This window comes from Callospermophilus lateralis, chromosome 18, assembly GCF_048772815.1.
Source record: "Callospermophilus lateralis isolate mCalLat2 chromosome 18, mCalLat2.hap1, whole genome shotgun sequence".
Lineage (NCBI taxonomy): Eukaryota > Metazoa > Chordata > Mammalia > Rodentia > Sciuridae > Callospermophilus > Callospermophilus lateralis.
The window spans coordinates 1,654,583-1,676,371 of NC_135322.1; the positions used below are offsets into that span (position 1 = coordinate 1,654,583).

The following is a 21,789-nucleotide window of genomic DNA, read 5'->3' on the forward strand; positions in this document are numbered from 1 at the left end:
AACACACACAGCCTGGTCTTCCACGCTCCTATTACTTCCTCACACATACAAAGCACACACCAGTTTCCTCACCTCTCCTCTGTCAGTGCACAGTCCCATCCCATCCTGCCCCAGCACCCTGCACACTGCCCCGCACACTCGAGCTCCCACCGACCTCTCACTCACATACCAGGACTTCTCCTGCCCTACTCTTCACAGACACCCACACTTGCACACTTGGGAGGGGATGAATAAGTCGGCGTCTCAGAACCAGACTGCTGGGATTGAACACCGCCTGCACCTCGCCAGGGTGAAACCATTCTGGTTCTGAAGGCCATGGATTTATTCCATTTGGTTGTGTTGGAAGTTGAAGCAAATAAGAAAAGCAACAATTCCTTGCCCGCTTACAACTTACCTTCCTGCAGATGGAGTTGAGACAGAATTTGGAGATACAGAAAAAGATATTATTGGCACCCAGTCTTGAAGTGGTCACTTAGGAGCACGGCCACACCAGCACTTGCCTCAAGCGTCCGTGCAGACTGAGTGTGAGGTGCCACCACCCAGCCGGCACCTTCTGCTCTGACCTTTAATTTGCCTGCACCGAGTTCCCTCTGCCAGAAGCAGCCTTGACTCGTCCATACCTGTGGACTGTGGGCAGTTTGGTGCAGTGTCATTTATTTGAAAAGAAACACCTTTTGAAAAATGCTTTTCAATAAGACGCAGAGTAGTCTCCACAACTTTTCAACTCCCCTGTGATACTCTGTCTAACCATTTACCCCACAGGATCTCAACATCTATTATATATCCAGGAATGGAGGCCATGAACACTGCATAGGGGTGGTAGCAGGTGTCACGCCACAGTCCACCTTGTCACCTGGACTCTCACTGTCCTCCCCCAACCCTACGTCAACACCAATTAACCTGCCCAAGAATTTGTCAGCATTACCTTACATCCACGCATATTTAGCTCCTGTGTCCACCAATGTGGTCACGTTATGTATTTCTTGAAGACAATCATTACCAATTCTATATATGGCCTCTAGTCCAGGGACAAGGCTCAGGCCCTGAACTTGACCTTTATCTGCATCCCACACCCAAAGGCTCCGACTCCTTGGAGAGGCCGTGGCTCGCTTATCATTGCATCTTCTAACAGGAGACACTTGTCTCAGTCTCTTTTTGGACCAGGAATCCATTCTGCATATCTGATGGTCTCCCCTTTTGTCTTCCTTATTGAGAGATAATGGCAGTTGAAGCCTCTTGTCCTTGGGCAATTGCTCCCTAACCATACAAGGGTGGTATTAGGTTGTTTCCTATTTTCCTTTCGTCTACTCCTGCTGCCCAAGTCTACCCACATCTATCTACAGGAGACCAAGAGAGGTCCTTCCAGTTTGGGCTGGATTCTCAGACTCCCGTTTTCCGCCGCAGGTGTCTCCGTTAGATCTGCCATCAGTGTGCTGCCGGCTGGAGGCGCTGCCCTACTAACAGGGATAATAGTGACACCAGTGAAACCTAGTTTTGAGATGGAACTAGAGTCCCTGATCCTGCTGGCAGATGGAGTTTGTCCCAGCCACAGGCCTCACCAATTTCCTTCTGGGTTCTTGTCTTGCAAATCTGAAGAATAAAATCCACCTACAGTAATGGAAGGCAAGAGTAAACAGAGTAGGACTTAAGTGAGAAGAGAGAACTACTATGTGGGAGGGGAACTGATTCAGGGAAAACCTGTTTGGTGTGGTAGCCTGGAGGATCACACAGTTTTTGAGTGTGCACATTTATCAAAATCTATGTTACCAGGTTTGGAAGAAGTGTCAAGAATGTTGGCAGTGTCTTTTAGCCTGAGTTTTCATCCTTCCTGCAACCCTCCTCTGTAGGCACCCCTGCCTTCCATTCCCACCCACACACACAGGCGCTCTTTACACTGGAATAAGGCCTACGTGGGTCCAGTGCCCTAATTGCCTGACCACCGACTGCCCTTATCTGGTATCAGGACCCCGTGCTTTTGTTAGTAGCCCTGGAATAGAGCCACTGACAAAAAGCAAGGGAGAGTCCTGCACGGTTCCCGTTGTGCTGTCTGCTCCAGGGTCCCACAGCAAAGCCCTAGGCAGGGACACTGTCTTTTATTTACTGCCTGAACTCTGACTCCAGTTCCTCCATTCCTGTGGGGTCTCATGGTGGGACGTAAATCTCTCTCTGGAGCAGGGAGTTGTGGACCATAAGTGGTCCACCTCCAACTTCTGAGTCACTGGAACCAGTGGCTCCCTGAGTGGGTCCCATGTCTGAGGGTCCCAGTTTTCTCGTCACCAATGCCCTAATATGAGCTTGGCCAGGAAGTCCTTTCTAGCACAACAGCCTGCTGTCACCTGCAGGAGTTGGGCTCGGATTTGTGTTCCACAGAATGAATACCACCAACGCTGAGTTGAGCAGAGAGCCATTTCTTAGAGCTTCGGGTGCCAGCCTCCAGCCTGGACTCCTTCATTCCTGTGGTCTGTGAGTGAAGGACAGCTCGGCCTATAATGACAAGAAGAGTGAGCTTGCTTTTGCTGTAGTCAGGGAGGGGACGAGGGACAAGAGCAAGGGAAATAAATAAACTGCAGTGGAAAGGGCTATATTCCAGGCATGAAGAGGGCCCCTGTTACACAACGGCAACTAGAGCTGGGCTGAAGTGAGGCTGCCCGATCCAGATGTCCACTGCTGGACCCTGGCTCGGGCCAATTCACGGATGTGCCCAGGACATGGAGAAGATTTGGCCGATGTTTTGAAAGGGCAAAAGGTTTGAACCAACCCCTGGTTCGTCAACCAGGAACGGAGATGATGTAGAGGTGCTCTGCTGAGAAGATGGCAGCGTGAGGCCCTTTCAGTTCAAAATCAGGACAGAACCGACATTTCATTTAGGATTAATATTAAATAAGTGGCCGAACAAAATGCAGAGCCAAGGAATGTAACCTAATGCCATAAAGTGTACTTGAGGCCATGATGATAAAGAAGAAGTGGTGTCTGAAGGCCACTGGGTTCTCAGGTTCTGCGTGCTCCCTCTTAGCTGGGTTGGTATGTTAGTATCATTCTTCTGTAAACTGGCCATGGAGATTTTAGAAAGGCTTTAACATGTGCATAGAACAAATTTAAGGGAAAAAAATCACAGTGCTCAGTGTAGGAGTACCTATCTCTTACCGTTGGTGATAGTCACCTGTCACAAAGTCTTTGGCTTCTTTCAAATACTGCACTGTAGGAAGTATGGGGGAAAGTCCAGTAATTAAAAACAAGATTTGGGGCCTAGTCTGGGCAGCAATTTTAGGCTGCAAATCATTAAGTAGTAGTTACTTGCTCCCTGGCAAAATCAGAGGCCCTCCAAGTCTTTACCCCCTCTTCTCCTGGTACTCCCCAGGAGGTAGAGCCCAGGGGCGCCCTACCACTGAGCTGCAGGCCCAGCCCTTTCACTTGTATTTCTTATTCTTAGACAGGGTCTCACTAAGTTGTCAAGTCTGGCCTCCAATTGTCATCCCCCTGCCTCAGTCTCCCCAGTAGCTGGGATCCAGATGGAGGGGAGTTCTGTATTGCAAATCGACTTGGTAGGAGGCAGTCTGTCCTGCTGGCACAGAAGCAAAGGCTCAGCGATGATCTTTTCTTTGGCAGTTTTTTTTTTTTTTAAACAATCAAATCAATGTTTAACGCAATGATTTTTTAAAATATTTATTTATTTTAGTTTCCAGCAGACACAACATCTTTATTTGTATGTGGTGCTGAGGATCGAACCCAGGCCGCACGCATGCCAGGCGATTGCGCTACCGCTTGAGCCACATCCCCAGCCCTCTTTGGCAGTTTTGATTTGGGGACATTTGGCCCAAGGTGACAGACACACTGGTAAGTAGGGCAGTTTGAGGTCTCCTGGGAAAGGGGCGCCCTTTTTTCCTTTGGACCCTTGAGGAAAGAGTTGGGGAGGAGGCCCCCTGAGAAGCGCCGACTTGCTGAGACCAGGAGCTCCTCCTAGGAGGCTGACCTCCCTTCCTCCACCCTGCGCTGCCCGCCGCCAAGCCCCGCAGTGGCCCAGCGATGTGACCCGGTCCCCAAACAAGCCCGGTCCCTCATGGCTAAAACGCAGAGTGGGCATTAGATGCGGCTAGGCCCCTCTGACGGGTCCGCTTCCCGCCTGGGAGACCCCGCCCGGGGTGGCCGGAAGTGCGCCCACGTGCTCGGTGACACCGACGCCCACCGTGTTGCGCGCAGGGAGTGGGCGCCGGCGACAGGATGCCTGTCCGCGTCGCTTCGCGTGGCGACAGGGGTCAGCGGGGGCGCCCGCGTGGAGCAGAAGTCGCAGGATGCGGACAGGGCTCCTGCTCGGTGGTCTGTGGCACCCAGGCGGGGTCTTCGGGGCTGACCTCCCCGGTCACAACGGGACCACTACTGCGCGGCCCCAGGAACCGGCGCCTCCCGGCGGGAAGTCTGGAGGAGCAAAGAGTGGCCTGTACAAGGAAAACTCGGAATCATCACGGGAAGAATTCAAAGTCGGCCCACACCACTGGACGATGAAGACGGGTTTCCACGCGTGTTGGCGTGTGTGCCTCGGCTCTGTCCAGGTGTCCCTTTTCTTCCTGCCCGCGCCGGGCGCTGGCGTCCAGCTGCAGCGCAGGCCTGGGGCGCGGCTGGGCTCTCTGCGAGAGCTGCTCCCCAAGTCCCACGGCCGCCGGGACAGGCTGCGGCAGAGCCAGGCCCCAGCGCGAGGCTCCCCGACTTCTGCCATGGCACAATGGCACAATGGCACAATGGCACGATGGCAGGGTGGCACGATGGCAGGATGGCAGGATGGCAGGAGGGCACGATGGCACAATGGCACAATGGCACGATGGCAGGATGGCAGGATGGCAGGATGGCACGATGGCACGATGGCAGGATGGCAGGATGGCACGATGGCACGGTGGCAGGATGGCACGGTGGCAGGATGGCACGGTGGCAGGATGGCAGGAGGGCACGATGGCAGGAGGGCACGATGGTAGGATGGCAGGATGGCACGATGGCACGATGGCAGGATGGCACGATGGCACGATGGCAGGATGGCACGATGGCAGGATGGCAGGATGGCACGATGGCAGGATGGCACGATGGCAGGATGGCAGGATGGCAGGATGGCAGGATGGCAGGATGGCAGGATGGCAGGATGGCAGGATGGCAGGATGGCAGGATGGCAGGATGGCACGATGACACGATGGCAGGATGGCACGATGGCAGGATGGCAGGATGGCAGGATGGCACGGTGGCAGGATGGCACGATGGCAGGATGGCAGGATGGCACGGTGGCAGGATGGCAGGATGGCAGGATGGCAGGATGGCACGGTGGCAGGATGGCAGGATGGCACGATGGCAGGATGGCAGGATGGCAGGATGGCACGGTGGCAGGATGGCAGGATGGCAGGATGGCAGGATGGCACGGTGGCAGGATGGCAGGATGGCATGGTGGCAGGATGGCAGGATGGCAGGATGGCACGGTGGCAGGATGGCACGATGGCAGGATGGCAGGATGGCAGGATGGCAGGATGGCAGGATGGCACGGTGGCAGGATGGCAGGATGGCAGGATGGCACGGTGGCAGGATGGCAGGATGGCAGGATGGCACGATGGCAGGATGGCAGGATGGCAGGATGGCAGGATGGCACGGTGGCAGGATGGCACGATGGCAGGATGGCAGGATGGCACGGTGGCAGGATGGCACGATGGCACAATGGCAGGATGGCAGGATGGCAGGATGGCACGATGGCAGGATGGCACGATGGCACGATGGCAGGATGGCAGGATGGCAGGATGGCACGATGGCAGGATGGCACGATGGCAGGATGGCAGGATGGCAGGATGGCACGATGGCACGATGGCACGATGGCAGGATGGCAGGATGGCAGGATGGCACGATGGCAGGATGGCAGGATGGCACGGTGGCAGGATGGCAGGATGGCAGGATGGCAGGATGGCAGGATGGCACGGTGGCAGGATGGCAGGATGGCACGATGGCAGGATGGCAGGATGGCAGGATGGCACGGTGGCAGGATGGCACGGTGGCAGGATGGCAGGATGGCAGGATGGCACGGTGGCAGGATGGCAGGATGGCATGGTGGCAGGATGGCAGGATGGCACGATGGCAGGATGGCAGGATGGCACGATGGCAGGATGGCAGGATGGCAGGATGGCAGGATGGCAGGATGGCAGGATGGCACGGTGGCAGGATGGCAGGATGGCAGGATGGCAGGATGGCAGGATGGCACGGTGGCAGGATGGCAGGATGGCATGATGGCAGGATGGCAGGATGGCACGGTGGCACGGTGGCAGGATGGCAGGATGGCAGGATGGCACGATGGCAGGATGGCAGGATGGCACGGTGGCAGGATGGCAGGATGGCAGGATGGCAGGATGGCAGGATGGCACGGTGGCAGGATGGCACGATGGCAGGATGGCAGGATGGCAGGATGGCACGGTGGCAGGATGGAAGGATGGCAGGATGGCACGGTGGCAGGATGGCACGGTGGCACGGTGGCAGGATGGCAGGATGGCAGGATGGCACGGTGGCAGGATGGAAGGATGGCAGGAAGCCGGGCATCAAGGCTAAAGGAAAGTGCTCCTCCCTGCCCTGCAGCCACCCTTTCTGACAGAGGGGAATCTGAGTCCCACAAACCTGAGGGCGAATGACAACCGACCGCTCCTATCCCGGCTCTGCATTGTCTGACAACACACTTTTTTCTACATCTTCATTTAAATTTTTCTTCTATACAGAAAATAAAACCCGACTGAGGCTGTTTTGAGGAATTATGATTAGATATAAGAAGAGAGGAGGTAGGCAGAGAGTCTCTCTCACACGCCAAGGCCCAGGCCCAGGCAGACAGCGATCTGTGGGTACAACCAGAAGGGGCAAGGCATAGGAAGGACTTCCACTGCGTATCTTTCTTACAACTTCAAGTTTTTAAGTCACAAATGTGTGTATATACATATACACATATATTCAAATGTTAAATTTTTAAAGTAGAAATAAAACACAACAGTTCAGTACTGATCAAACATTTAGGAAAGAATTTTTCCTCAGGCTGAAACACGGCATGAAGCTAAATGCTTAATATTCTGAATTCCAAGGGCAGACATTCTTGCCAAGTTCCCAGTTTCTTACCAGGATCGTGGTTCTCCAAAGTTCACATCTTGATTAGCCCAGGGATTTGTAAATATGTTACAGATCAAGGGGGATCAAATAGCACACAGAATTACGATTTTTAATCTGTTGAGATTAGATTATTCTGGATTATGCAGATGCACCCAATGTAATTAAGAGCTCCTCCAAGGTGGAAGAGGGAGGCAGAGAGTGCCATGTCAGAGACAGTGACACAACATGAGGACTGGTCTGGCTATTGCTCACTCTGAGGGTGGAAGAAAGCCTCCAGCTAAGGAGCCCAGAAGCCCTGGAAGCTGGGAAGAGCAAGGAAGTGATTCCCTTACTAGTGTCCAGAAGAGAACATGGGACCCCCAGCACCTTGGTTCCAGTCCAGGGAGACCTATTTGAGATTCTGACCTCCAGATGATAAGTGTGACAACTTATTACAGCAGCAACAGGAAATGAACACATCCACACAAACCATGAGATTCAGTCTGATGCCCGGTCCCTCTTCTGAAAGACAAGAAGCCATCACTCATTGAAAAGAGGGCTACAGATCATTAAAGCCCTAAAAATGTTCAGCCAACCTAAAAAAACAACTTATGAAGGTGTAAGAAACTCTTGAACATGCGAGAATTCAGAATATGCCATCATTCACTGAGATAATGCAAACACCCAAGAAAAATCTCAATGGCACTGGAAATAAAACTGTCAATTCTGGACAGGAGAAAACCATGCAAAGCAGTGGCCAGCAGTGACTGGCACTCTTGAGCATACTTATACTTGAGTGCAAGTCCAGGTGAGGCTGGTGGTAATACAAACATCAAACTTGTATATGGTTATTAGAAAGAAAGGATAAAGAACAGGCTTCAAAGGGAGGAAAGAACAATCAGGGGTGGCCTCTTCATGGGAGAGGCGAACTTCATAGTGGTTCGGAAGTATAAAGTGATCTCCTTCTGCCCAAACAATGACCAAGAATGGGGAGATGGCCTCCAGCCTAAGCATGCTGAGAGCTCTAATTTAGCAAGAGAAAGGGAACCACCAGACCCAGGTAGCATATTAGCACATACCAGGTAAGGCAAAGGAATAAAGCTGAACTGTTCCATTAAACCTAAGATTCACTCTTCATTTTGAAAAATCAGGGTGTGTGTTTTCCCTGGGATCGACCACTGAGCTATACCCCCTTTTCAAGTTTTTTTGCTGAGGTTGGCCTTGAACTTGGGGGTCCTCCTGCTCAGGCTTTGGAGTTGCTGGGTAACAGGTGTGGCCACATGCCCCACTGGTAAGGTCATTTTTTTTGTCCTGGGAACTAATACAAGGGCCATGTGCATGTGAGGCAATTCTCTACCACTGAGCTACATCCCTGCCTCATGTGTGTTTTCTAATAAGTAAAGGGACAGGGGCTGACAACAAGTGTATGGCATGATAGGGGACAGACAAGCTGGAGTGGCAGGAACATAGGTTAAGGAATAACCCTATATAAGGGGCGCACTGTGCTGACCCCCATGTTTTCTTTTCTAAGAAGCAATTTGCCTGCAGCCCTGATGGTCTTGAGTGGACAGGATATGTCACACCCCTCAACAAACTGTTAACTGTAGGAAAAATACAGGCCTGAAATAATGTCGTAAGAGGAACCCAAGCCACCCTGAAGGGGGAACCTTTTGTGTCCCTTTCACAGGCCAGATTTAAAATTCAGGGAAATGAGTATAATTCCTCCTACCTGTAAAATCTGTAAGAATGTGTGGTTAAGAACCAATTAGGGCTGGGTATCATGACAACAGAGGCTCAGGAGGCTGAGCAGGAGGACCCAAGTTCAAAGCCAGTCTCAGCAAAAGTGAGGCACTCAGCAACTCACTGAGACTTGTCTCCAAATAAAATGCAAAATAGGGGGATGTGACTCAGTGGCTGAGTGCCCCCGAGAACTCAATCCCCAGTACCCTCTACCCCCCACAAAAAAGGGGGCTGTGGATGTGGCTTGGTGGTTAAGCACCCCTGGGTTCAATCCCTGGTAACAAAAACAAAAAAAGAATCCAGTTAGAACCGGTCAGCACAGGCCAAAGTGACCAAGAGTTGTCATGCAGTGAGGACTTCAAAGTCTGACATCATGCTGCCCAGTCAAAAGTCAAGAGGTGGACCTGGGCAGGACTCTCTGGAAACTTCTCTGGGATCCCCAATAAACTGGAGCACAGGAGGGGCACGTGGTCCATCTCCTCTCTGAGGACCTACTTTCTCCCTTGAGAGTGTCCCCTTCCCCTTTTCCTATCCCTTCAATAAACTCTTGCCTGTTACTCTGAGCCACACGTCTGAAATCTGACTGGACCGCAAGAATCCGGGTCTGAAGGGGGCCTTTGCCCTACCTCAGCCTCCAGAAGGCCCAGCCTGTAACAGGAGAAGCACACCACAGAGAGATAAGGCATTACAATTAGTATACAAAATCTGAAAATAAATAGCCAAAGAATTACGCGGCCACGTAGGAGCAAACTTTCTATCTAAAAAGCCCGACAGTAAACATAGTCTTGTGGCCAGTCTGTTGCAACGTTCCAGTGGCGCAAAGGCGTCAAACAACAAATGGACGAGCAGGGCTGTCCAGTGAGACCTGACAGAACAGGCAGCAGCTGTACTTGGCAGAGGTGGGCACCACATAAAGATGAAAGGTGTGGCATTCAGGCTGCGGGCTGGGGCTGAGTGGCAGAGCGCCTGTCTCACATGTGGAAGGCACTGGGCTCGATCCTCAGCACCATGTAAAAATTAAAATAAAGGTATTGTGTCCACCTACGACGAAAAAAACATTTTAAAAAAAGAAAGGTGTAACATGCATGTAGAGGATTAGCTGGCCAACACAAACTCCCTGATGATCAACAATGGGTATGTGCACGGCGGGCTCTTCTGCACTCAATAAATTCGTGCGTGTTTCTCCACTCCGCAGCCTGGAATGTTGTAACCCAAACAACAAAAAGCAAAAGTCTCAGGAATCTCAGGACTTTGTTTTTTTAAAAAAAGTCAATTTTAGGAAATTCTGATCCAATATATCAAGTTATATAAGAATATAGAGAATTTTATCATTAAAACCCACTGGTTTTAACAGATTTATTTCAAAAATTATACCCAAAAATGTAGAATGCATACATTTTTTGAAGTTCATAGAACATATTTAAAAACCAGCCCTATATTTAGCCATGAAAAAAGACAATCAAAGCTGACATTTTCAGCCACACTTATCAATCATAAAAAAAATTAAATACTTTTGAAGTTATATCATTTGGAATGCTTTTGGATGCAAATTTACAAAAGACCCAACTAAAACATGGGCAGTGAAGGTTTATTTCTCGCACAGAGGCATGAGGCCGCCCCAGCCTGGGGTCTCCGGGCTCTGAGTCGGCTTCTCCAGGTCCTTCTTCCTCCTCTTGGCTCCACAACAGCTGCAGTCTCACCTTCCCACGTGAAGATGTCCAACCGGGAAGTGCACAGGGAAGGAGCGAACTGCTCCCCAAAAGCCCCACTCACAGTGGGACACACTGGTCACTCTGAGTGGCTCAGGAGGTTGGAAAATGAGAATCTGATGTTTTCACGTCCTAAGCAAGAGACGATGCTGCCAATAAGGTGAGCTGCCACAGCGTCTGGGCAGGCAAATGACACCTGCCCGTGACAGAAGTCACAAAATACGACCCCAAACAAGCTGCCCATGGGGAAATTAAGAGACTCTCCCAAACAGACTCTTCCTGAAATAGGGACACAGAGAAATGGTGATGACCAGGAGATGACCACCTGCTGTGCGGCCCGGGTCTCTGTAGGCTGACCAGTACCCTTGGTGTGTCTGAGCTCAGCTCCCCGGCTTGTGTGCACGCAGTGCCCAGGAGGAGCATGGGCCGTCTGACCCCTTGGTGTGAACGACCTGCTCGTCACCCTTTATGGTACCTGCATGATGCACTTCCCGGGGAGCAATCCAGTCAGTTCTTCACCCACCCCCAAGAAAACTAAAACTTGGCTCTTATTGAAATTAGTAAGCTGAGGTTAGAAAATATGATTCTGAATGTGTCAGAGATAAATATTCCCCAACCTTCCCCGCCTGATAAATAGTGGTCTAAGCACATTCCTTTATATCCACAAATGTTTCCGTAGAGCTTACAACTTCAGATGAAAGACAAGCTCTGAGCGAAGGCCTTCCCACCCCCTTCCCCCTCAGGCCTTTCTGTAAGGTGCGGGAGCTGGCAGCTGGCCTGAGCTGCTGGGCTTTCCCCTGACTTCCATTCACATGGCTGCTGGCCAACACAAACTCCCTGATGATCAACAATGGGTATGTGCCGACGGCAGGCTCTTCTGCACTCAATAAATTCGTGCGTGTTTCTCCACTCCGCAGCCTGGAGTGTTGAAGCGCAGTGGCACTTCGAGCAAGAGTCGTCCCCCATCCTTCGTGTTCCCGGGGCTTTCCCTCAGCATGAGAGGCCTGGTGCTGAACCAGCTGGGAACAGTGACTAAAGGCCTTCCCACACTGCGTACAGTCATAGGGCTTCTCGCCCGTGTGAGTCCTGTGATGGACGGTGAGGTGTGACACCCGTTTGAAGGCCCTACCACACACCTTGCACTGGTAGGGCTTCTCTCCAGTGTGGATTCTCTGATGTTGCCTAAGCTGGGAGCTCACTCTAAAGGCCTTCCCACACACCTTACATTCATAGGGCTTCTCCCCCGTATGAATTCTCTGATGGCGAATGAGAGTTGATCCCTGATTAAAGGCTTTCCCACATTCCTTACATTCGTAGAGTTTCTTGCCAGTATGAACAGTCTGATGCTGAATCAACTGAGACCGATGGCTGAAAGTCTTCCCACACTCCTTACATGCATAGGGTTTTTCCCCAGTATGAGTCCTATAATGCACTTTGAGATGTGAGATCCGATTGAAGGCCTTGCCACACTCCTTACACTGGTAGGGTTTCTCACCAGTGTGAATCCGTTGGTGTTCAATCAACTGTGAGCTCCGACTGAAGGCCTTCGTACAGTCCCTACATTCATAGGGCTTCTCGCCAGTATGAACTCTCTGGTGCTGTATGAAATTGGACCCAGAATTGAAGGCTTTTCCACATTGCTTACATTCATAGGGTTTCTTGCCAGAATGAATATTCTCATGCTGAATGAGTCGTGAGCCATATTTAAAGGCCTTCCCACATTCCTTACATTTATAGGGTTTCTCGTTAGAATGAATTCCTGGATGATTAATAAGGAATTCCTCCTGCCAGAAGTCATTTCTACACTTATTATATCCATGTGGCTTTCCTCCAGTGTGAATGTTCTGGTAAAAAATGAGGGATGTCTGCGGGTTCAAAGTAGGTATTTTTTCATGACTGATTAACATTCGACTGAAGTGCCTGTCTGGACCTCCTGGTTGTCTGTCAAACTGAGTTTTGCAATCCCAGTCGCCAGGCAAACCTGAGCACCTGAGACCATAACTTGCAAGTCTTTCCATTATCTCCCACCGGGGCGACTTGACTTCATGAACATTCTGCTCTGGAGGTAACACTTTGGTATCATATCTGGATTTCAAGACTAAAAAAGAAAAAAACAGTTATGTTTTATTTTTCTTTTCTAGAAGGAAATTTAGTAAAAACTGGAAAGGTTAGGCTCAAAATAATACTTATAAGCTCTTGAGTGTGGCTAAGCAATTAAAAGGTAGCTAACAGAGAAAGAAAAATAAATACCGTAAATGAAATGAGGATGGTAATCAGAGAGATGATAAGAGTAGTTCTAAACATGTTAGTGTATATCTCAATCACCTCTGAATCACTTTTTTTAAAAAATAGTCTTTATGGCTGGGTATGGTGGCCTGCACCTATAATTCCAAAGGCTTGGGAGGCTGAGGTAGGAGAATTGTAAGTTCGATGCCAGCCTCAGCAACTTACCAAGACACCCTCTAAATATAAAAAATATATAAAAAGGACTGGGGATGCAGCTCAAAGGAGCATCCTGGATTCAAGGTTCAAGCCCCAGTACCAGCAAAAAAGAAGCAGCTTCCATGAGACACTAGAAGAGACAGAAATGATCTGACATGACCCAGAGTGACCCAGAAATGGCTGTTGCCTGGAGCATGAAGGAGCATGTGGGAGGCGCATGAGAGAGCCCAGGGAGCCTTCAGGTCATGCCAACGTCCTGCCTTGACTGTGTGATGGTCACATTCACTAATATCACACTTAAAACAGCTGCATTTGTTGAATATACATCATCCTCAGTATTTTTCAAAATCATGGAGATTTCACAAGATAGAAAAAGTTCAAAGTGGCGACAGCTGCACAGTAGTGGATATGATCACTACTGAATTGTATACTTAATGGTTATCATGGTGATTTTTGTTATGTGTATTTTATCACAATTTTAAAAAGTAAGACTAAGTGGGGCTGGCCCTGTCCTGCCTCGGCACCCAGAGGCCACGCTGACAGGGCTGCTGCGGCTTCTGTGGCGTTTTCTGTCACTGAAGTTTAGCTGACCAACACGGCAAAGCCACCAACAACTGAGCAGCCTCTCCTGGACCTTTCCACTGCCTACAGTGACTTAGGAACAAGAAGCACCCTGTTTTAAGATGATCAGGCACAACTGATGAAGGGTGGGTCCCTTCCAGAACTACATATTTTGCTGCTTATTCAAATTACAAGCAAAAAGTGAATGGTGTATTAGATCCAGAGTTCACAGGCCCGAGATTTCAGTTGAGGTGGTTACTACTACAGCTACCAACCCCATTTGGCTAAAAAAGAGTGTCAGCTTGCTGTCAAGGAACCACAGGGGAAAGCAGATGGGTGCTTTTGTCCAGGCCACGAAGTGTTCTCAGCATATGGCCTGGGAGGACTTCACAGGTACGTGTTTGCCTCATATGGGGGCATATCAGTTTTGCTCATTTTGTTGTTAAAACTATTGGAATATAAAGGTTGCTTCTACAGCAGAAGGTGAGGAAGACTGTGAAAGATCATGAGGTTTTGTGAAAATGATGTGGCTGCTGTCACTTCGAGGTCTTGTGCTACAACCATAGTACATCCACACAACTCCATGAAGAGACAGTGCAACTAGGCAGGGTAAAGACACACTTCCAGGCACCAGCTGTGCAGGAGGAAGGTCGAGTCTCTACTGCGGCCAGGAATGCATCTGGCGAGACAGATTCCAAATGGTCACTCACAATGTCCTCCCGTACGGCCCTATTCAGTGGTGAGGACATTCCACCAAAGAAAGGAAGAAAGGGAAAGGGCACCAAAGGATGGCAGCAGACCACGGAAGTAAAGCTGGCCAGTGAACAGAGGAAAACGGTGTGGGACAGCCAGCTATGCCCAGTGGCCACTGTTGGAGGAGCAAAGTCACAGTACCTGACTGCTCTTTTTTAACTATGTGGGGAAAAAACCTTGGCTACTTCCAAGGAAAAGCCTTTAAAAACACGCCTTTCTCTGTATGCCAATCTATCACATCTGCCTTAAATGGTCAGATTTTATCGATCAATGGCAGAGTGTAGTGTTGATTCCATGAGCATTTTCCCAGTCTTCTAAATATAAACATCTCTGATTATATTACTATCCAAAGAAAATACTATAATCCTGATTTCTAACCTCTGTGTCTACTTAACTCCTTGTGAATGTGAAACAGCAACAATATAGTGAGGTCTTATCCCGGGGCTCAGAAGGCTGAGGCAGGAAGCTCTGAGCTCAGAACCAGCCTCAGCAACTCAGCAAGGCCCATGCATTCGGCAAGATCCTGTGTCTAAATAAAATATAAATACAAAAAAGCGGGGGGTGGGGGGGTGGCTGTGGCTCAGTGGTTAAGCATCCCTGTGTTCAATCCCCAGTACCCCACCCTCCAAAAAAGTGAGTTCTTCTGTGTTTTCATCTTTCCTGATGAGATCTGGAACAGCACAGGGAGCTATTTGGGCATTAGTACTCACTGTTTTGAACAACCAATGAATAAATATCTAAAAATCTTATGAACAGTCAGCAATACAATATTTTGGTTTTCACTTCTAACAAGTACTAGAGTTTTGCATAATTAAACATTTCAATTGTGAGTACATCAAATTCAAATGGTGATAAGTAAAGACAAACTATTAATTGTTGGGGATAACAGTGAAGTATTGACTCTTAGTTATATTAGTACACACTGTGCTGGCACCTTCTCCAGGCCTGTGACAAGTGAAGACAGCTAGAAGGCAACTGTCTTTGGTGGTTTATTCATGACGAACCTGGACTGTCAACTATTTGTCACACCCAGCACCATGGTTTGGACATGGTCTCCATGAGATGGCACTGAGGTGGTGGGACCTCTAAGAGGAGGGCGCAACGGGAGGTGATTAGAACACAGAAAACCACCCTCCAAAAGGGCTAATGGCTGACACCTGGCTCCCGGGAGCAGGGTAGGCCTCATGTCAATAGACCAGTTCTGAGAGGGAGCCGCTTTATGTGAGGCCATCATACATACTTGGCCCTTCTTCATGTAGCCATTTCACTTTTCTACCATGCTATGATCCACAGCCAGGAGGACCTCACCAGACACCAGCACAATGATGCTGGGACCTTTTAGTCACTATGAGCCACATAAACCTATTTTATTTATAAGTGAGCCAGCTTCGTGTATTTTGTTATAACAAAACAAAATGGATCAAGACCTAAGCATCATGCAGTAGTAGCTGCTGAAAGACCTACTTAACAGAGTAGCAGATGGACTCGTGAGTCCCTGGCTCACAGGACACACTTCCCTCAATTTCAAAGTCCAAATCTGAGGACGACGGACACTTTGATTTCAGGCCCCTGAGCATGTGAGGCAAGTGGTCCACCACTGAGTCACATCCCCAGTCCACACCCAGTGCTTTTAAATGCATCTGAGCAAGCTGTGCCACCAAAGCTTTGCCTACCAACATGCGTGAGCCATGGAACTGAATCTACTAGAGGAGGCACACCAACAAGAGATCTGGAACGCTGAGACCAGGCCAGACTACAGTTATTTACCTGCCTTTTGTCTTGTAAAAAATGCTAACAACTTTATGGAGCAACTTGATTACATCAGAAAGAGCAGTTTGGACTGTTAAAAAAAATGAACGTGGCACACACCTATGATCCCAGCTGTTCTGGAGGCTGAGGCAGGAAGATCCCAAGTTTGAGGACAGCCATGACTGTGTATTGAGGCCCTGAGCAAACTACAGAGACCCTGTCTTAAAAAACAAATACAAACAAAAAAACACTAAACAGCTATTTCGTTATTTTTAGATTTATTTTAAATTACTAAAAATGTTGACTTGCGTCTAAAGGGTTTAAGAACTAGAAATCAATCTCCCTCTTACTTTTTCAGTTTCGCTAACATGCCCAGTATTAAGTTGTTTATATTTGCTACTGGCAGATTGTTGCTATCACTAGATGAGCACTTCTTAGTTGAAAATATATTAGTTTAGCTTTTTCCTCCTCCATTATTGGCCCTGACTCTAACATTCCTAAAAATACACAAATTTCTGAATGACTTAAGTTAGGATACTTAATATAGTAAAATATTTAAAACAAGGTTCCAACATTCTGCCCACTCAAATCTCTTCTCCATCATGCCTTCGTATTTCTTATTAATCTAAACGTTGTGTTTTTTGTGACTTTAGGAACAATGAGCTGGGAGGAGTAGAGCACGCCTGTAATCCCATCTACTCAGAAGGCTGAGACAGGAGGGTCGTGAATTCAAAGCAAAAGCGAGGTGCTAAGCAACTGAGACACTGTCTCTAAATAAAATATAAAATAGGGGGTTGGGGCTGTGGTTCAGCGGTAGCGCACTTGCCTGGCATACATGAGGCACTGGTTTTGGTTCTTAGCACTGCATGTAAATAAATAAGGTAAAGGTCTATCCACAACTAAAAAAAACAGATTAAAAAAAAATACAGGGCTGGGGTTGTGGCTCAGTGGTACAGTGCTCGCCTAGCACATGCGAGGCCCTGGGTTCGATCCTCAGCACCACATAAAAACAAGTAAACAAAATAAAGGTATTGTGTACAACTAAAAAATAAATATTAAAAAAAAATACAAAATTGGGCTGTGGATGTGGCTGAGTGGCTGAGGGCCCCTGAGTTCAATTCCTGGTACCAACGAAAAGAAACATGAGGGGCTGGGGTTATAGCTCAGTGGCAGAGCACTTACCAGGCACGTGTGAGGCACTGGGTTCAATCCTCAGCACCACGTTAAAAATAAATAAAGGTATTATGTCCACCTACAAGTAAAAATATTGAAAAGCTAAAGAAAAAAGAAACACAAGGTGAACACAGTGGTGCACACCTGTAATCCCAGAGACTTGGGAGGCTGAGGCAGAAGGACTGCAAGTTCAAGCCAGCCTCAGCAACTTAGTGAGGTCCTAAGCAACTGAGTAAGAGCCCATCTCAAAATAAAAAACAAAAAGGGTTGGGGATGTGTTTCAGTGCTACAGTACCACACAAAAAAACAAACAAAAAACTTGTGAGGAACATGCTACCTACACATTCTCAGGTGGGTCCCACCCATCATGGCTTGGGTCCTCCACATGGGCAAGACCCCTGGCAGTCCCTGGCTCACACCAAGGTGCTCCTTCCTCTCTCCATGCTCCATGCCTTGCTCGACTCCAGCCACCCTGGCCATCTGTCTCAGAGGCACCAAGGGCTTCCCTGACTCAGCTTTCACACTCATAGCTGATGTTTACCAAGGGCCATCAAAGGCCTGCGTCTCAGCTAAAATGCCTCCTCCTTGGACCAGCTGCCCTGCTGTGCGGCCCAGATGACCTTTTCTTTTTTCCGTGTTTGTGTATGTGCTTGCGTGCGTGTGTTCATGTTTATTTCTTCTGGCAGATAAGCTCCACGAAGGTGGGGACACGGGGTGGCCCCTCACCAGTATACACTGTGGTGCATGACACAAGCTCAAAAATACTTGTTGATTGTTCTCCAAAATTTAAATAAAGAGCTGACACAGATTCCTTTAGAAAAGTGGTTAAAGGACATACATCTCTTTCCAAAAACAAAATACTTTCCTTAGGAAGTGTAACACTTGTATTCACTCAATCGCTAAATACAAGACGATAAATAAATGTTTCAGGAAGGAAAGATCAAGGACCTGTATGCGAGACCTGACCTCTGAATCTGGCAACTTGAATGGAAGACTTTCTAATGCCAAGGGCCACCTCCTTGATGCAGGTCTGCCCTCTCTCCACTGATGCCTCACTCACCTGTACACAGGCTTCCTGACACCACCCTCTCCTCCATCCAGGGCTCTTTGCCTTGCTCCAGGAAGGAGATCACATCAGGTTTGGATATGGCAAGACCTAGCAAAGAGAAGAAAAAGACCACGCAGTTATAGTGGAGATGGGATGGCCAGAACTCAGACTCAGGGCTGGGTCATTGCACAGAGAGGCAGTGGCAAAAAGAAAGCTAGAAGACGACTTAATGATTACTTGAAATCGATTCAGCTAGTGGGATGCCCTTTAGTCACTCCCCAAATGACCAACACTCACAGAACTGACTGACACCCAGAAACCGACCAGGAGGGGACAGAAACGCCCTAGAGTAAGATCCAAGCTGACAGACCGTGTCAGGAGCCAGCCATGGGTTGCATGTGGGTCACCATGCGTGGAAGCCTAGTGGATAGAGACATCTGGTGTCTGGGAATGACCAATGGACATTTTCTCTGGTCAGCTGCTCAGGGTCAATGTGAATCTCTAGCCCACTCTGCTGTGGCCCACACAGTACCTGAGATGGGTGTGACCTGCCAGATGTCAATCAACCTCTTGACTACAAGACATTAAGAAACAAGACTCTGCCCCTGAGACCTTATCCCTGCCTTTGATGAACCCCCTTAAATAAACCATCAGATCCATCTTTTCTTTGTCTAGTTCCAGAACCCATGTGGACTAGATCAGGAGCTTCGCGTTTCGTGAATACAATTCTGAATATCTGTGTTTTATTATTCACTAATAATTTGAGATTTTAAGTTTTAGGGTGGCTTAGATTCCCCTGGGCAGGAAGAACCCTCCAATGAGACACTGGCCGTGGACCCCTGATAAGACCAGATCACCTTACCCAGTGAGACCAGGTTGCGGTAAGTCTCCAACATCACATCTCTGTACAAATCCTTCTGAGCAGGCTCCAGCCATTCCCATTCTTCTTGTGAGAAGACTATAGCCACATCCCTGAAAAATTCTGACCCCTGGAACAAGAGGAATAAATGATACATGTATATTTCAAGATGTTTTCACAGTGGGATGAGAAAAACTGGAAGTCTTTGCAGGAAGGGGTTGTTCTGGTGAATGAAAAAGCTGGGGCGGGGACAGAGGAAGTGGGCAAGACTAAAACAGCAAGCCAAAGCTCTTGTGCATGTATGGGATGAAAATGAAAAAGCTAAACGGAGTTTTCTTTATTCTGTGCAATAGTGTGCTAAAATAGGCTGCCTGCTCTGCTTGATACCATTAAGGTAAAGCCTATAGTTTTTACCTTGATGGGACAACAAAAAAAGATACCTAATGGGCTTTCACCTAATTATTGTTCAAAAATTTTTATAAAAATGTTTTTATCTAAAAACAAGATGTTCATCTACATCAAGAATTTCTCAGAAACCTAAATTCATCATATCAGAATATATCGTGAGCATTTTCTTCATGAGAAAAACAACAAACACAAAGATGACTGTTAATGACTATCCAATTTTCTTAAAATGAAAAGAATGGCACGCTCAGTTACTGTGGACCCAGAACTGATCCCAAATCTCAAAGCTCTTACATGATCTGACCACCCACCAGGCTGACAGTCTACACTTGCTATCAGCCACATCCTTAGTTGTGCGCTTCTCTCTCTCTTATTGAAGAATGACCCAGAATCAAATGCTCTGTGCAGCCTCAAATTAGATCTTAGCTCTGGCATTCAATCTTAGATTCTCAGCTAAGCCTCAATTATTTCTTCCAAAGAAGGACACTGCATACACACTCACATGGAGACCAACCAGCACTAGCTCCCTGCTTTTCTACATCCCCAAATGTCATTTCCATTCTTTTCATCTCAGCTCTGACAAAGGGTGCTCTCATTTCATAAGCCAAAGTGTATTTTTGCTCCATCTGTCCTCCTAGCAGAAGGCTGAACTGTCAGGACACATGTGATGCTATGTAGAATGGACCCATGGGCATTTGTGGGGGCAGGCAATAGGACAGGAATTAGCTGTCTGGGCCTTTCAGTCCCTAAAATGGAGACCTCTAAGAACTAAATTGAGTAATGGAACCCAGATGGGAAGTTTCAGGATAAGGAAAACAAGTATTTACATGATTTTAAAACTCACGAGGGACATGACTTTTAGAATTTCAAAATGTGGTAGGTCCTCCTCCAGGTTCCTCTCTTGAGGAAGTGCAGTCTCCTGAGATGGTGGAGCTGCGGGAAGGAAAGAACAGAGGGCAGGCTTGCCTCACAGCTCCCAGAAGAGGAGGTTTCAAGCCCTCACCTTCTTGTCCCCAACCACCCTCAAAACAGAGTGAGGACAAACTGTCGCTGTCACTCAACCCAGCCAAGGAGGTAGGAATCAAGGGTCCTCTCTCTCTGATTTCCCTTAAATACCCAGAGGTCCTGCCTTGTTGCTGACACACATCTAACACAAGGATGCTCACACTTGTTCCAGTGACTGAGACCCACATTGGACCTCCCCTTAGGTAGAGTAATATAGAGGATTTGTATAATAATATGCATAGCCCCAGCCCAAAATAAAGTTTCCCCAGGATTATGCCATTTCGTTCTCCCATGCATCAAATTTAACATCTTCAAAAGTCTACCTGTGGCTTGAGAGGCCGAGGCAGGAGGACTGCAAGTTCAAGGCCAGACTCAGTAACTTAGGGAGGCCCTAAGCAACTGAGTGAGACCCTATTTCAAAATAAAAACATAAGAAGGGTAACGTGCCCCATGTTCAACCCCCAGTACAAAAAAAGCCTACCTGGCTCTTTGCCCAACTTCCACAATCAAAAAGCCCGCAGTTCGATAGGCTTTGTGGACACCACTTTAGGGTCTACCTCGAGTCAAGAAATGGAGTGGAGAGGCAGATAAATTAAATGGCGCAAGCCCAGGGCTCCCTATCAGCACATGAATGTGGCCCTCCATAGACACAAAGTAGTGTGCACATTTGCACACCAAGCTCTGCAGAAGAATACGCAGCACATAAGGAGTCAGGGCTACAAGTAGGCCAGTGGCTGAATCATTTTTGGCACAACCAAAATAATGTTGGCCATCACTAACAAGATATCCAACTCGGGATCCTCTGCACGATGTAGGAAATGCAGCCACAAGAAGTCAAGCCACGCAAACGCTCACGGGCTCAGCGCCCGCAGAACACCCTCGGCCTCTCTGACCCTCTGAGGTCAGCACCGAGCAGTGCTTCGCACGGGCGCGGCAGTGCAGCCGGCGGCGGGCGTCGTGCGGGCGCCGAGGCAGCGAGCGCCCTGCTGCCGACGCCCGCCCGGGCCGCCTGCGCCTCGCGCGTCGCCTCCCCACGGAGAGAGCCACCGCGACCCCTGACGCGCTGCCCGTGCAGCCTCGGCTCCCACGGCGGGGCGCCCAGGGCTTCGGGGTCTTGAAACTCTCCGGAGGCCCCCACGAAGCAAGTCCTCCCTCGGGTTAAACACACGCTGCGCGACACGCGCGCGCTCGCGTAAGAAGTGGCGCTTCACTCCTCACCGGCCGCCTGGGGAGCAGGCGCCCCGCCTCTCACGGCGCGTCCC

The 21,789-nt window shown here is 48.9% G+C and overlaps 1 protein-coding gene across 1 annotated transcript; it reads right to left on the reverse strand.

Annotated features, from left to right (window-relative positions):
- Positions 1-10,271: 10,271 nt before the first annotated feature.
- Positions 10,272-21,445, reverse strand: Znf582 (zinc finger protein 582). The gene is made up of 5 exons (XM_076838086.2): positions 21,009-21,445; positions 20,367-20,455; positions 19,121-19,247; positions 18,271-18,366; positions 10,272-12,630 (listed from the first exon to the last, which is right to left on the reverse strand). The coding sequence occupies exons 2-5, from the start codon at positions 20,373-20,375 to the stop codon at positions 11,174-11,176; spliced, it is 1,689 nt and encodes a 562-aa protein (XP_076694201.1). The 5' UTR covers positions 20,376-20,455; positions 21,009-21,445; the 3' UTR covers positions 10,272-11,173.
- Positions 21,446-21,789: the final 344 nt, after the last annotated feature.

Bases quoted from the DNA above. Each gene is read 5' to 3' on its own strand.
- Znf582 (XM_076838086.2), bottom strand. The intron at 18,367-19,120 runs GTAAGGTGATCT...TCTCTTTGCTAG, and splicing joins CCGCAACCTGGTCTCACTGG to GTCTTGCCATATCCAAACCT. The intron at 12,631-18,270 runs GTGAGTGAGGCA...TTTCTTTTTTAG, and splicing joins GTCAGGAAGCCTGTGTACAG to TCTTGAAATCCAGATATGAT.